We start from the raw sequence: 16,501 nt of genomic DNA, 5'->3' as shown, positions 1-16,501 counted from the left end.
CAGGGGTTTTGCCATGGTGATTATTGTCGTAACTAAGTTGCTTGGTTTTTCCATGCATTTGGGCCTCTATGTTCCACCTATTCCCAGCCATACAGCAGCAGAAGCATGCTACCATCAAAATTAATGCAATTGCCAGAACCCTCATTCTGACTGACACCACTGATGTCACCTTCACTTTCTGGGTTGCTCTTTATATAGGAACTGAATATAGTTTATCCTGAAAAAAGTAAAACTCATCAGAGATGAATTCATAGCTTTCTGCTCCTTTTCTAACATCAAGGATATTATCATGTTAAGCAATGGAATACATTAGCATATCAAAAGAACTGTTTAACGGATAAAAGTGAATAAAGTTTGAATTTAAATTCCATGCAAAGTGCAAGTTTTGTTATTATCATTCTTATATCCCATTAGAATCTATCTATCTATGTTAAGTAAAGAAGACATTAACTCACCCATACGAGTTAGACACAATGTTCAACAGTTGAACTATAGTTATACGTTGTAAATTACTTTAAATCTTATAAAATATAAAAAATATATAATTGTTATATTTTATATATATATACCGATTTTAATATCTAAATGAAAAGTGTAAAATAATTATAGATTAATTTAAAATTATGTAAATATAAATTGATAAGAGAATGTTTAATCTACTTTTGGAATGAAATTATGAAAAAAAAATTACAATGTCAACTAATTAAAAATAATCCTAATTAATATGAAATTTTAGTTAATTATTATGAAAATCAATATTCTTAAGGTGTATAATTATTTACTACGATGATGTAATTAACTTTACACTACAATAATTGTATAATAATTAAAAATTTAAAAGTTAGTGAATAATGTGAAAGTAAATGTATTCATATTGATGTAAATTTATCAAAATTTCTTTATGAAAATATTATGAATCTGATTTCAATAATAATAATGCATGGATATAAGTTGAGGATCCATTTATGATGGAAAATAAGGAAGGAGGGATAAGAGGGTGCAATGCATAAACTCACCAGGTAAAAGTTGGATGCAATAGATTCAGATTTAGTATGGAGAATAAAGAAAAGGGTGAAAGGTGGTTTTATAGGGAGCAAGATTAGGCTATTACATGGCTAATGAAATGGAGGTTTCTTAAGTCAACTTGAAATACTAAAATGGTGGCAATGTGCATGTGTTGTCACCAAATAAGGCAAGTTTAAGTGCGATTCCCATTAAAAATGTTATTTAATCTTATTAATTGTTGAAACGTTTTGTCCTGATTTATATGTGGACAAAATAGGATAATTCCACCTCATTCAAGGCTACTGGTTGTGTTGATTGGTATCAAAATAATTTGGCTTCGTTAAGTCATTCTTCTTTTAAAATTAATATCAGCGGTTGCAACTTGCTTTATGTTGGGAAAAGACTATACCAAAATACCATTTTGAGTTATTGCCTGATTGTAAACATCGAATTCAATTCAACTCAAATCATTTAGCCTACACTATATTCATTATACACATCCGTGTTTGCCGGTTCTTCTACTGTTCTTAGTGTTTTTAGTATTTTGGAATATGTTAACTACTAAGAAAAGTTCACGCTTTCATCATTCATTCAATTCATAGAAATCGTAGTGCATAAAACCTATTTCATAAATGGAAATATGAGAATATCAATGGAAATGGTGGAATTTTAGAATGAAAATATTCATTATGATAATAATAATAAATTCAATCTAAATTCACATCGAATCTAAATAGTTATATTTTAACTAAATCAAATTGAAATATTTTTTAGGAAATTTTAATCACACCAAATTTAATTTATATATTTTTAAATTTAAATTTAAATTTACATTTGAATTAGTAGGACTTGAACTCGATTTAGTTAAATTTAACTTAACATGAGCTCAAACTCATAAAACCTAACCTAAAGTGGGATTGACCAATGTAATTTGATTTGAGTTCAACAACGCTCAACCAAGCTTAAATCTAGCATGGATTTGTCTTGGCTTAACCCAAGTCGACTTCAGCTCGATCTAACTTAGTTTTAGCTTGAATTACAATAAAAAATTCCACTTCAACATGATTGCATCTGACCCAATCTCACTTGCTTAAGCCTAACTTGATCTACTGTATTAACACAATCCTCCAATGTCTCTCATGTTCTTTATGAATTTTGGAATTAATTAAAATGTCATTAATGAAAACAACCACAAATTTATCTAAAAATGCATGAAAAATACGATTCATGTAGTCCATGAAAATGGAAAAGCATTGGCCACAACAAAATGGATTACCACGTACTCATAATGACCGTATCTTCTTATATACAGGAACAACCTAGACTACGAGTTATGCTGTTAATATTAATTAGGCTTAATTTCTATTTTGGTTCATCGATTCATAATGTTTGTTCAAAGTGGTTATACCTTTCTTAAAAAGTTCAAAATTGTCTCATATTGTGTAAAAACGGTTTAAGTTGGTCCTTTTTGCTGACGACATTAAAAACTATAACGGTGTAGCTGCTCCCTGACTAAAATTAATGACGTGGAAATTTGGGGTTGAAGAATATGTTGAAATTAGTCTTCAAATTGGTTAATGACGTGGAAATTTGGGGTTGAAGAATTTGCTGAAATTAGTCTTCAAATTGGTCTTCTTCCTATTTTCTCTTTCTGCCTCTTCAATTATTTCCCCCTTCCCCAATGCAAAAAAGAATTTGTTGAAGATCTCCATCTAAAGTCTCAATATAGGAAAGATGCAGGACTTTAAGTAAGGAAAAATCAATCAAAGAAAGGGTTTTTAATGTCACCGCAACACCCCATGGCAGCCCTAACCAGTGCCTCCCCCACCGCAACTCGGGCAACCACCATCAATGTCTTCAGTCCAAGAACAGAAACGAAAAAGAAAAAAAAAACAAAACCTAAATTCGCAGTTATCATCGTCCAAGCGAAAATCTAGAATCTTAATTCAAACCCCAGCCTTAAATTGCAATACCAAACCAACACAGAAAAATCAAGAACGCAAAAGTAGAAACCCGAAAAAACCAATTCAACAATTGCAAACCACAAATCCCAAATTCGAAAACTGAGAAAGCAAGAACAAAAAATCGCAAATTGCAAGATCATGAACACCAAAACCCAAAATGCGAGATCAACCCAAGAATAGGAAACCCAATTACAAAACAAAGAAAAAAAAACCCCCAAAACGTAAAATCAACCATGATTCAAAATCCTAATATGAAATCCCTAAAATTTGTAAGACCTGAAACACAATGAAGAAGTGCCACCTCATTTGACCTCACGTCATTAAGTTTTATTTTTAAAATTGACACCTCATTTGACCTTAGCGTGCCACACAATGAAGAAGTGAACAACTCATTTAGCTTGGCTAGGGGGCAGCTACACCGTTAGAGTTTTTAACGTTGTCAACAAAAAGCACAAACTTGAAACTTTTTTACACAATATGGAACAATTGTAAAATTTTAAAAAATGTAGGACCACTTTGAACAAACGTTATGAATCGAGGGACCAACATAAATATTAAGCCTATTAATTAATTACGTGTTTTAGACCCACTAATTGAGAGAGATGGCCAAAGAATCATCTAATAATTGTTTTTTAGGACAATTAAGGCATGTGAATGTTAGATTTATATTAAAATAGGATTCTTGCAAATTAGATTATGGAATCAGATAAATCATAATCCAAGTCAACTAAGCAGAATGTAGTGCGATTAACATCTATGAGTTGATTGCTTAACAATATGATTTAAATTGATATCATGAGTTCGGACCGAATTGGGTTGAAAAAAATTTAAAATTTTGATAAGATCAATTTTGAACTTGATTCACCCATGCTGAATCCGTGGTGAACTGAGTTGACTCACCAACCCATCTAATTTTTGTAATAAGTATTTTTCTCGGGTTAGTCATTTTACAAAATATTGAAGTAGAGACTCGTGTAAAATTACTTTTGTATAGAATAATTAGGTAACATGAAAAATTCTTAAATCTCTAATTACTAACTAAATTTTGATGGAGAGGAACAAATCGGAATAAGCTATTAAAACTTTTGTTGAGATTTTATGATATTTTTGTGTGAATGAAATCTTATGTTTGATTTGTCATAAATCTTATTTAAGACATTTCTCTTTTATTTAGATTTGAATAAAAAAAAATTATACTTTTTTTAATTAAAAAAAACTTATTAATTGAACTAGTTAGTTAACCCGTTTAACCCACCAACCCATGGTGAGCTGAACTCGGTTCAAAATTTTTTTGACTCGCTAATAAGTGACCTGAATTGAATTGACTCACTAAGTGACCTGAATTGAATTGACTAACTAAGTAACCAACCCATATATACAGAGTCGGGTCAGGTCAAATGACCCGTTTTGATAACCTTAACAAAATACTACATAAAACACTAATTTCTTTTATATAACATTAAAATAAAGTAACTCAGTCAGTCTAGCGTTATCTTTTCATTTTTATCATTAAATTTATTCTAATATATCAATTTGATAATTAAGTCGTTTTTTAAAGCAATTCTCTTAATGTTATCGTTAAAATGACTTTATTTTTCTTCTCTTTAAAGCTATAACTGATAGAGTCATGACTAATCAGACCACAACATTTATAATTTAATTTAACTTTTGATATATATTGCTATCTCGACCTTATCTCCAAAGGAAAAGCCCTAGGCACAGCTTGTCTTGCATCACAACGCAACTTTGCACTAAAATAGTATGTCCCGCGTGAAAGAGTGAATGTAAAAAAGAGGGTAAAGCAAAGAGAAAAAAATAGTTAACACATTAAGTAAATATTTAAATATTCAATTCAAGTAAATAATAAATATATTCTAAGATATCTTTTGAGTGCTACTTTAGACTTGACCTTGTCAATTTTGTGAAATGTATGTTCTTTTATGATATAGTCAAAATGATAACAGTGAACAAATAAAATAGTAAGTGAATTTTTATGAACGAGTAAAATTATTTAATTCAAGACCCGACCCAATACATTCATCAATTAAACTTTATATGTACGCATAAAAACAGCGTATTAATTGAATAAAATAACTTCTTAAATAAATTTGTTGTGTATGATATGAGATTCATGAAAGAGATATACTCAATTGATATTAGAATCATATAGAAAATAATATTAGATGGTTAGAATTGAATGAATTCCAATGATAGTTTGTGATACAAAAAAGAATTATGTGTCATAAATTGCATAATATTATAAGCTAATTTAGAATTGATAATAATTAGTAGTTAAAATTTTAGTAATTAATATTAGAGACTAACTTAGATTCTAATGCACAATCTAATTATAGTATTTTATTTAATAATAAAAATTATTTTAGATATCAATAATTTTTAGTTTGTAAAATAATATCTAAGTTAGTCAATAGTAACTAATTATATTTTGTCTCTAAAATTAATTGTTTTAAATTGCTTTTCTTATAGTTTATCAATTTAGTGAAAGTACTATAATATGTTCAAACATCTTAGTTTAATTAAACGGACATGTATGTTTTTTAAAGTAGAAGTGTTTGTGGTGATTAATATTACTATTCTCACATGAGATGTAGCTAGTGGTGAGTTAGTAGTCAAACACTTGGTTATGAGTTTGTTTTAAATGAATGAATTGAAACTGTATTGAATATATGAATTTGATGTAAACGGAATCTATGTGTGTGATTTAATTTATAGAAATATATAAAAGTTTTTAAGACTTTAACTTATCTTGTTTTGTGTAATTGTGTTTTTGTCAAATGAGAATAGTGATAGAGGTTTATATTTTACAATTATTTGTTATATTTTTATTTTATGTATATATACATATATGTGTTTGTTTATTTTTTATGAAGATGAAAATTTATTTTGTAAAAATATTTAAAAGAAATAATGCAATTAGTAATAAAAATGTAATATAAAGATATTACAATATTAATAAAATTAATTACAGGTACTCATACACAAACGTTGTACAGACAGGGAAGTAGCGTATGAATCACAGTACCATATATCAAACATTTATCAATCGAACTTTAATTCAAAAAACACAGTAATTCTCAAACATATAATAAATAAAAATAAATAATATATATATATATATATATATATATATATATATATATAGCATCCACAAAAAATTATTAAATTATTTATTTCATTCGATATAAAATAAATCTATCAAACAATATATAAATTTCGTACGTGGCACACATTAAAAGAATTGAAGCATTTAAGTGCTTCTTTATTTATTTAATTTTTATTGTGGATATAAAAAATTATAAAGAAAAATAAAAATAAAGGCTTGGGCCAGGTATGACTGCATTCACGCTCCGACCAATCAGAAGTCAACTTTTGTCAGGATTGCACTGGAAAATGTCCTGAATTTCAATGTTTAATATATTTTTGCCGATAAAGTTGCAGCAAGCGGTTATTTATTAACTGCAGTGGCCTTGCGTTACTTTCTGATTCCTGCGAAGGTGTCAAGGTTAAAATGCAAGAAATACTTAGTCTAATTTCTCAGCATGCAATTAAGTTGACGCTTCCAAATACTCAATCAAATAATAAAGTAATTTTTTTATGAATGAGAAAAGCCAAACAAATAAAGGTGATACGTTTTCTAGTTTACGAATTTTTCACCTATATTTTTCCTAAATATTAAATATAAGATAAAAAAGAAACATGGTTTTAACATTATATATTTTATATGCAATGTTCATGAGCTTAAGTTTTCCATTCATTAAAGCAAAAAGGTAGGTAAAGAATTGAAAATTTAAAATAGTTACGTAAGGAGAGTCGATAATCAAACTTAGATATCATGATTATTGATTTCGATACAGAGTCTACCTAATATTCAACTACTGCTTATATGGACCTAATTGATTAATTAAGCAAATATTCTCTTAGTGGAGTCTCTTTTAATAATTATTTTATAGCTTAATCATGACCTAGAAGCTTACAGAGAGGGTCTCATGTTTATTATGATGCAAGGTTTTACTTTTGTGTCCTATTGTTTCGTGACATAATTGAACTTCATCATGAATTAACTTACATCATCAACAGCGGCTCGAAGCAATCTAACCTGTTCCTTTGAAACGGATCGTATCTGATAAATTGAATAAGGATCAAACACAGTAAGGTAATGTTATCACAATATTTGAAAAGAGAAGTTCAAGAATTGCCACTATCGTTAAGCAATAATTGAAGAATGAAATCGATGAATAGATAGTTAGAACATGTACCTCTTTAACAATGGTCCAAGAAACATTCTCAGTGCAAGGAGGAATTGTGAGCGAACCCATATACCTGTAATACTGCTTGTAAAATATTTTGATTTGCCTAGGGTCAACTACACCCACCACTCTTTCTGCTTCCGTGGTCTCAGAAATGTTCTTTATATGACTCGTTAACTAGAAAAAGCAATGTCTAACTTCAATATAATAGTCTTTACAGACTTAGTTATTCACGCAAAATGATAACACAAACACAGAAATTGAATTTACCGATGACAGAAAAGAGTCTGGTCTTCCAATCTTGTACAGTATTCCTATCACAGTTGTTTGTCCAGATGGAGTTTCGTGCACCAAGTGTAACTCTAGATCAAACCTGCAGTGCAATTCCATTTTTGACTATTTTTTTTTCACGTACAGGTATAAATAAAGGTAAATATTCCATGAAAATAAAACAACAAAAGCACAAAGCAACCTATTATTACAGTTTCTTTGTATATAGAAAAAAGAAATCATGTATTTTTTACGTAAATTCAAAGAAGTATGTATTACCTTTTGCCATCTATGGTGTGTTCAGAGGGAGAATGCCAATGACATTGATTGAGTACGTACTTAGTTTCATTAATTTGAAGATAACCTGCGCCAGAAACCCATTCTAGCTGCATTTACAAACCAGATCAAAGTTTATTTTTTGTTAGGTAGATAACTAGAAAGACATTATTAAGTATATATACTATAGTGATTTGAATATATATTTCGTAATTTATTTCTATATTTACTCACCATGATATCGTGGCCCCTATTCCTAATAGTGGCATTGGAGGGTTGGTAGTTCATCTGAAGCCTCCCTAACTGGGATACTATTTCAACCCTTTCATTCAGTAGATCAATCGGTGACTGCATGGATCCATTGTTGCACGCACTCCATTCAGGGTGTATGTCTCCCCAATGAGACGGTCCGTTCTCGCTCTCTTCCTCGTAACTAAACTCTCTCTCATCTTCTGCACTTCCAATAAAACAGAGTTAATATTCGAGCCATGCAAACTGCATAAATAACATATTAACATGTATATATAATGATTTAAACTTTCTGATAAGCATGCATGCAAACTAAAACGAAAGCCGACAAGCTAATCGTTGCTAACCAACTTCTCGAGACATCACTGGTAAAGACAGGAACAAAAGTAAGCAGCAAATCGAAACCGTGGTAGCAAGCTTCTCCATTTTGGTTGTCGTATTTGGTGTTACCTTATGAGAAGTAGAGGGTTACGATTTACTTGATATTGGTGGGTGGAGTAAGTAGCTAGTTCTCACAGCAGTATTTTTATAAGCGCTGAGGGGTAGGTTAGCCAAATATATGAAACAGAGAATATGAGGTAGGGCAAGGTTTTGAAAATGGAAAAGGTATCAATGAGTAATTTGACACTTTGACAAGTCAGAAAACCTTTTTATTCGTCGGCGCAAGTCGGAAGACTAAGTTTTCCCGTTTCACGCAGCCACCATAAACAGAATAATATATGTAAACATTCTGAAGCGAATAATCACGTTTTTTTTATTTAATGCATCATTTACATGTTTGTTTTCTTTTTGATTCTCTATTATACTTTCTTCCGTGTCTGATTTTTCAAGTACTGTGTCATGCATTACGATTCTCAGTTCATGCTAAGATGGGGTTATCAATTTCTATTGTTGATCGAATTTCTTTTACATCTTGATTACATCCTGAACTCAGATAAGTCCTGATGGAATGCAAAGATAACAATTCTAATGTTGCGGAGACAAGTTATCGCTATGTACAAATTGTTGAATACATGACATATAAAATATGAAGATATAAACTATAGATAAGAAGTCAGAGATGGGTTTCAGGATATCTTTCCTTATGTAATTAATAGAGAATTAATTTAGTTTATATTAAAATTATATAGAAAATTTATTTAGTTTATATGATTATTCAAAGCTTAATTCTTTCCTAAATTATTTTATATTATAATCTCAATTGCTTGAAAGTTCTTATCAAATATAATAATCAACTTTATAGATTAAATGTTTAAATGTGATTACTTATAATTAATTAATTCTTAATATTAAACTCAACTAATCCTTTTAAATTTCAAAGAGTTTTTCAAAGTCTATCGTATATCAATTGAACATCTAAAATTACAAATGAACTAGAACATTATTACTAAGAAAATACCCTAAAGAAGAGCATTTACCATTGTAAAAAGTTTCCTCCTTTACATTTGCATTTGCTTAAGGAGTTTTTGCACTCTAAACGAAATGTTTTGCCTGATTTCATTAGCCGAGATTACCCATCTTGGGGAATGCTTAAGTTCTAGCTTAAATGATTATTTTATTTAATTCAAGCGAATAATTTTTTTAACCTAGCTGAGCTGTTTAATAACTATTTATTAAATATTTTGCGTAAATTAAACATGCAATTAACTTAGGCTAACATTTTGTCTAACATAACTTTAAACCATTTGATAAAAGCAAAAAAAACTAAACTTAGAAAAAAACAATTTATTTGCAACCACTTATACACGCTGAAATATATACATTTTAATATAAAACTAAACATTAATTGATAATTTAAAAATAGTTAAATAATACTTAAATAATAAATCTAAAAAATAATAATTTGGTTGAAATATATTTTAACTCACGACTTTAACTATAATTTTGTTTTATAAAATATATCTATAAAATGAGGTTTATATCTAATTAATATTTTGTCTCCTAGACGTGTGATTTCTAATAATTATAAAATAAAATATTTATCACATAAAGTTGCATAATTTTTACTATATAACTGTTTTACCTTTTGGTTTAAATTAGTTAATAAAAACAGTCATCAAATTTATTAAACACTTAAATTAATATCTGTAACATTTATTTCAGACGATTAAATAAAAAGGAAAGGAAGTTTTCGGTAGTAAAACAAAAGAGACGAGGAAGAAAGGTCATAATCAAGCGGAAGCTAAGGAATTTTTAATTTTTTCCATCTTGTCAGACAAAAAATGCTTTTGTAAAAGTCCTTTTAAAATTCTCACCATTCTAAAAATTGACAAGTCATTTAATATATGCTATTTTAAAGTTACTTAAAAATTAAATTTTTTGTCTTAAATCTGTTTGGGGTGCGGAATCTTTTGAAAAAAATCAATCACAGTCGATAATAGTGTTTAAAAAAATATATTTTAAATTATTTTTCAATATTAACTATAAAAGAATTTAGTATCAAAATTAAAAACCAATTAAAAATCAATAATAGATAGTAACTAAGACTTTGGTAGTTAATAACATTGTAAACCAATTTATACTTTAACTTTTACAAAATAATTATGATTTTTATTCATAATAAAAATAATTTTAATAATAATATTTCTAAAATTAATTATTATTTAATAATTTTTTAATAATAATAACTTACACGAATTATATTAAGTATCTAATAAAATTCTTCGGTTTGTCCCAATTGTATTTTTTAATTTTTTCATTTTATGTATTTTTTTTTCATGTCCTTATCTGTCTCGTTTTCATATTTATCTCTTCATTTGTTATATGTTTTAATCAGAACCTACTAATTAGAAGATAATACAATATTTTAGAAAAACATATGTCCGATTATTATTAAATTTAGAATAATTAGTTTATTTTTATTTTGAAATCTTCACATTCTCAACTCTTTTGTATTTTCCGCAAGTGGTTGATAAATATTTAGAAAAACATTTGTATTTTATTACTCTCCAGTTAGTTGATAAATAATATTTTATAGTTATCCATTGTTTTGATGATTTTCACTGGGTCTTATAAGTTTTGGTGTAATTCCCGTCGTTTTTAATAATTTGTAAGTCATTGAGTTGAGAAATAATTTTAACATAAGAAATACTTTTAAAACGGGTACTTACCATAAATTTTAAAATCCAAATAAAAATTATAATCGTCTTATATTACCCTCATAAAATCAAAGTTGGAGTTCATATAATGCAAAAGTTTACATGTTTAAAACAATTAATGTGGAGGATAGAGAGTATTTCAAATCAACATTTTCAATGTAAAGGAAAACTTAAAATAGTTTTAATTGAGATTATGTGAAAATCAAATATACATCATAACTTAAAAAAATGTATTTATTTTCTTATTCTTCCCTTTTTGTTTCAATTTTAGTTAATATTAGTTTGATTTTTATTAGTAGTAAAAATAACTTAATTTTAACTCAGCATTGAGTTCTTCCAAATGATTAAATATGATTTTAAGGTAATATCCTCAACTTTGTCAATCTGAAAGGTATAGAAAAGAAACACATAAGCATACAAATGCTCCACGTAATTCCCCTGATCAACTGTCCGTGTTGAAAAGGTTGATACGAACCACGAGTTCAAATTGTTATGCAGTAAAAAATTGACTTTTTTATGGAAATTACAAATCTTTCAAAAAAGAACATATTTGTACTTGAAGTTTAAATGGACTCATTAGTGCCTTTCGATTGGGTTTTGAAATTAAGTTCCGTAATTAATAAATTATTGAAACTTTAATCATACTAATTGACAAAATGAAGGAGGAATTCTTGCATAGACATATAGTCAACACAAGTTTTTGATAAATTGAAATTTAAATCAATAAATACATGCACATAAGCATTAGGTTTCATTAAAATATATACTTATTGATTACTTGTGTATACACACAATTACGCCTGTACCACGATTTTTCAAATATTATAATGAGCTTTAAATATTTTTCAAGTAGCACAAAGTTGGAGAAAAACTGTAATCTTAAACCTATTTAAATATTTAATAATTTCAAATTATTTTTATGAAAATTTACTTTGATTTTGTATTTTTTATCATTAAATATTCGTTTCCTTGTATATTTTCATTCTACGACTTTTTCTTTTCTTTTTATATATAGCAACGTTTTAGTTGAGTGATTAAAATAATTTTTTAATTGTAAAGGACTAGCATACGACTCTTCTCTCTCATTCCTTTTTCTTTTTGTTATTTTTCTTTTTCTAGTCAGTTTTTATCTTTTTTTTATTAGTATCATTAGCAATAATTTTTTTCATAGGAAGTTTATTGTTGCTCTGAAATTTTTATAATTTTAAATTTCTGATTCCAATCTTCATATCCTTAATAATCTTATTAAAATGTTCCATATCCAAATTCAATTTAGAGTAAGTATAATTTTACTCTACTATTATTTCCAAATTCATGTTTATTTAACTTATTTTGTGATTCCTCAATCTTTTACCAGTGTTTCGGTTGAATTTGTTTGAGGGTTGGTTGTCCTTCTTTACTCTGCTTTCTTTTGATCGTCCAATCCTTTATGAGAACGCAATCCACTTCGATGGATTGTTGATCTGCAGAAAATACACTAACGCTCAAGTGAGATATGTTTCATAGAGAGGTCTCTATTTTATTAGAATAGATCAAGTTTATTTTACGTGGATATTAATCGTATATTTATGGGACTTAAGCACATTGATTAACCATTAACGCAATATATTTTACAGAATCAAACCCAGTAATCAATTATTAATAGCGTAAGGCAATCTGACCCATTAATACATGCTAATATATCTGCTAACTGCACATAAATGACCATTAACTCTTATCAGTATATTTCATATAGTACAACTAGTTTCGACAATTACGAAAAGTTATTTTCTCATATTTTATCTCTTAACTAAAGTTTTAAAATATATAGTATTCTTATCCTGCTCAATATACAGGCCAAAGAGTATGAGCTAATAAGGTTTATTAAGTCTCTTTATTCTAGAACAACTCAAACCTATGTTTATTAGAGCAATATTCAGGAATAATAATTAATCACAATTTGATGTTATAATTAATATATACGATGATGTATTATTATGTTGTTATTAACTATTCTATTATATACTTCACTTGAATTAAATACTATTTTAATGATAAGATTGATCCTCTAGTAGAGGTTTAAGGGTAATGACAACTCATCCCTGATGGAGATCTTAAGGAATCAATGGTTCTGTTATGAGTCCAACATTAGGTATCAATGTTCTGATCTCAAGTCCATCAGTGACATCGTTATTGTCTTCTTTGAAGTCTAAGAAGAATGACTTGTCTGAGGACCTCGTTATCAACCTATGATAGGTGTCAATATTTCGATCTAGGTGTCAATATTTCGATCTCAAATTCATCAAGTAACATCACTAGTATCAATTGCTATACATTCCAACTATTGTCCACTTTAGAAATTTGTCCGTTACAATTTTTCTTTCTGTGGTGTGCTGTGCGAATTTTTGCTGTCTTGCCTTGCATATTGGTGCGTTGTGAGACCTGGTTCAGTGGGTTTCATATTTTTCCACATTTGTTTGAGCTGTTTGATGTTGTTTGACTGCCATGATGTATGTATGTCCATATATTTGAATTGTGTGGCTTGAAATAATGTGACTGCAAATTGAAATGATGAAATTGAGTGTGAACTGGATATCTCAGGGTGAGATGATTGAAAGTGATGTGTGAGGTGTTGTTGTTGTTCTGTATAACTGTATGGAGCTTTGAACTGGTATGTTTATCCCTACACTCAAAGCACTGTTCATGCTCAAATAGAGAAGAACAATGTGAGTGGTGAGAGTAGAGGGAGATCCTCGTCTATAGTCTTAGAGTTTAGACATAGACAGATGGGGGGATTTACCTTGCATAGTGTTAGAGAGGACCAGCCGAACTATGCAAGTGCAAAGACGACCAATAGTTCGACAGTTATACCAATCCGGATGAGTCTTGTTGAGTGTTTGAGTCATGGTTTAAAGGGTATGCTTTAATTGTTCTTTTATATGTAACTAAGCATGATGACATCGATTGATTGTACTATATGATTATTGCTTGTTTATCTAGCTCACCCTTGCTTCTTGTGGTGTATTGCTTTTGTATGTTTTATTTTGCGATGATCATCCACTTGGATGGGAGCAGAAATTGTTGAGGAGATACCTTTGGAACAAGAACTAGAGGACACTGATGCTGCAGTGCAGTCTACTTAGGAATTTCCTATTTGAATGCTTGAAGTGTTGAATACCCTAAACTGTTTAAGTTTAAAATTCTGTTGCAAGTCATACTCTAACTGTTCTCTTTATTTGGATGTTGAGTCTATATTATATGATTGTGGTTATTATATATTTGGGATGTCACATAGGATAAAAGGAAAACTAAATATTTAAACTAACTTAATTAACCACAATTGAATATATAGTCATATTTTATAATAATTAGAAACTACACCGTTACTAGAAAAGTTATTTAGTTGTAATTATTTTATTAATATTTGTCCATGACTGGTATGTCTTTAAAATTCTGAGTTGTAAATTGAAATTAAATTGATAAAGGTTTGTAATTATATGTATTTTTAAACTTGATAACGTTTTGAAATAATTAAAATAATCATTAGCTATTGTGAATAAATTGTGTTTTTACTAACTCAAGTTGTATTTCAAAATTTTCCAGCACTGTTGTTTCAATTAAAGATTGATTGTGGGTTGATTTTGAATGTTTTTGACAAATTTGTTATTATATATATATATTGTTTGAGTAAGAGAGGTTACATAATTAAGTGTAGAACATTATAACTAGTCAGTCCATCTTTGATGATTTTGTTGCCTCAAGCTATAAGCCAACCATTTGAGCAAAGAAAAATTAAATTTTTATATATAAATTATTATTTTTATTTTTAAAAAATTTTTTATTTTCTCTCATCATTTTCTTTGTTTAAAACAAACACACATGAAGAAAAAACAATTGATTTGCTCTTTATTATAATTTTTCTAATACAAATTTATCACCCCTCGTTTATTTAGAAAAAAATAAATTTATCAACCTTCCAAATTAAATCTCAAAACCAATACTCAATATTTCAAGAAAATTAATAACATTTAAATGATTAGCTTCATTTACTTAAAGTAGTAGATTCTTAATATGACTATTTTCTTACCTAACTTCAAAACCTAAAATAGTTTATTTACACAAAGAAGATTTTAATTAAGAATTACATATGTGTACTAGAATGAAGAAAAGTTACATAGAATAAGAAAATATATTGCTTAAAATAACAATAGAAAATGAACTTACTCAAAAGAAAAAAAATTTCAATCTAAAATATTTTTTAGTTTCTCAACTTCTCTGTGATACAATTTAATTTTAAAAATGATAAGAGATTGAGGATGAAAAAATTGAGATAAAAAAAGGTGAAAAAGAAATCAAAACTAAATAAAGAAAAGAGAGAAAACTGGTTTTTAAATTAAGAAAAAATTTTAAAATTAACTTAATATAAATAATATATCAATATAAATATAATTTTAAAAAATATATATAAAATAGAATGAAAGTTTAATTCTTATCCGACATAATGAAGAACCGCCCGTCATAATAAAGAACGACCTACCTCCAATCCGACAATTCTTCGTTCAAATGACGATTGATCTCGTTCGTTAGAGGAATGAATTTCTGCCGATTTTGATAAGTCTTTAGTTTTTATTTTCTTAAGTTATATACTAAGGTATAGCTCAATCCTTGGTATTAAATATAATAAAGCAACCTTTAAAAATGTGATCAAAGTGCATCCTCAAAGCTAATTCTAGATAATTTTTTATTTTAACCCCAAAATTTAAAATATGGTTTATGGTACGTTTTGAATGATTATTCATATAATGAGTATGATACTTGTTGGAAAATGTTTGATTTGAGAATGGTACTCTCTTTGATGTGAAGTTTTTGTTTATGAAGTTTTGAATTTATATAAAAGAGTTATCTTATGACTTGGTAGAAGGATATAATTTAAGATGAAACCAATATTATATGTTTCATCAATTAATTTAATTACTTGTTTTTTTGTCCTTATTTAATCATTTTAATTTTGCTAATAAAAAAATAATAACACACGATTGATTTATTGAGTTTTTCCACCTAAGAATATTTTTAAGGAAAAAACTTTTTTGATCAGTTTACATTTCTTTTACATTACTCTTTTCACTTATCCATTAAGAAAACCTGTATCAAATGAATAGGCTAAAGAATGGAATTAAAACCTTAACCATTAAAACCTTAGACTATTAACAAATTCTATTGATAATCCTAAATTATTAAATTCTGCTTTACACTTATGTTTTATTTTATTATTTGGTAATAATAAACTTATCATAATATAATAAATCTTTACATTCATATTTAAATAAGTTTTATATTTCTAAAAGAAAACATGTAATGCTTTTCTTTTTGGAATGATTCAATTTAAATTAGA

General features: G+C 27.9%; 1 protein-coding gene across 1 annotated transcript; it reads right to left on the bottom strand.

Moving 5' to 3' along the window:
- Window positions 1–6,277: 6,277 nt before the first annotated feature.
- LOC108333790 (alpha carbonic anhydrase 7) lies at window positions 6,278–8,505 on the bottom strand. Its single transcript, XM_017569258.2, has 7 exons — window positions 8,380–8,505; window positions 8,018–8,235; window positions 7,787–7,893; window positions 7,508–7,610; window positions 7,247–7,414; window positions 7,057–7,110; window positions 6,278–6,476 (listed from the first exon to the last, which is right to left on the bottom strand). Exons 1-7 carry the CDS (start codon window positions 8,456–8,458, stop codon window positions 6,393–6,395), a joined length of 813 nt encoding a protein of 270 aa, XP_017424747.2. The 5' UTR covers window positions 8,459–8,505; the 3' UTR covers window positions 6,278–6,392.
- Between the last annotated feature and the right edge of the window lie 7,996 nt (window positions 8,506–16,501).

The sequence above is a fragment of the Vigna angularis genome, chromosome 11 (genome assembly GCF_016808095.1).
Source record: "Vigna angularis cultivar LongXiaoDou No.4 chromosome 11, ASM1680809v1, whole genome shotgun sequence".
Classification (NCBI taxonomy): Eukaryota; Viridiplantae; Streptophyta; class Magnoliopsida; order Fabales; family Fabaceae; genus Vigna; species Vigna angularis.
This window is presented reverse-complemented; position numbering and strand designations above follow the sequence as displayed.

Excerpts from the sequence above, each read along its gene's own strand:
- LOC108333790 (XM_017569258.2), bottom strand. The coding sequence starts at position 8,458 with ATGGAGAAGCTTGCTACCACGGTTTCGATTTGCTGCTTACTTTTGTTC. Across the intron at positions 7,611-7,786 it reads CACACCATAGATGGCAAAAG|GTTTGATCTAGAGTTACACT; the intron begins GTAATACATACT and ends ATTGCACTGCAG. Across the intron at positions 6,477-7,056 it reads TTCGAGCCGCTGTTGATGAT|GAATCAGAAAGTAACGCAAG; the intron begins GTAAGTTAATTC and ends ACACCTTCGCAG.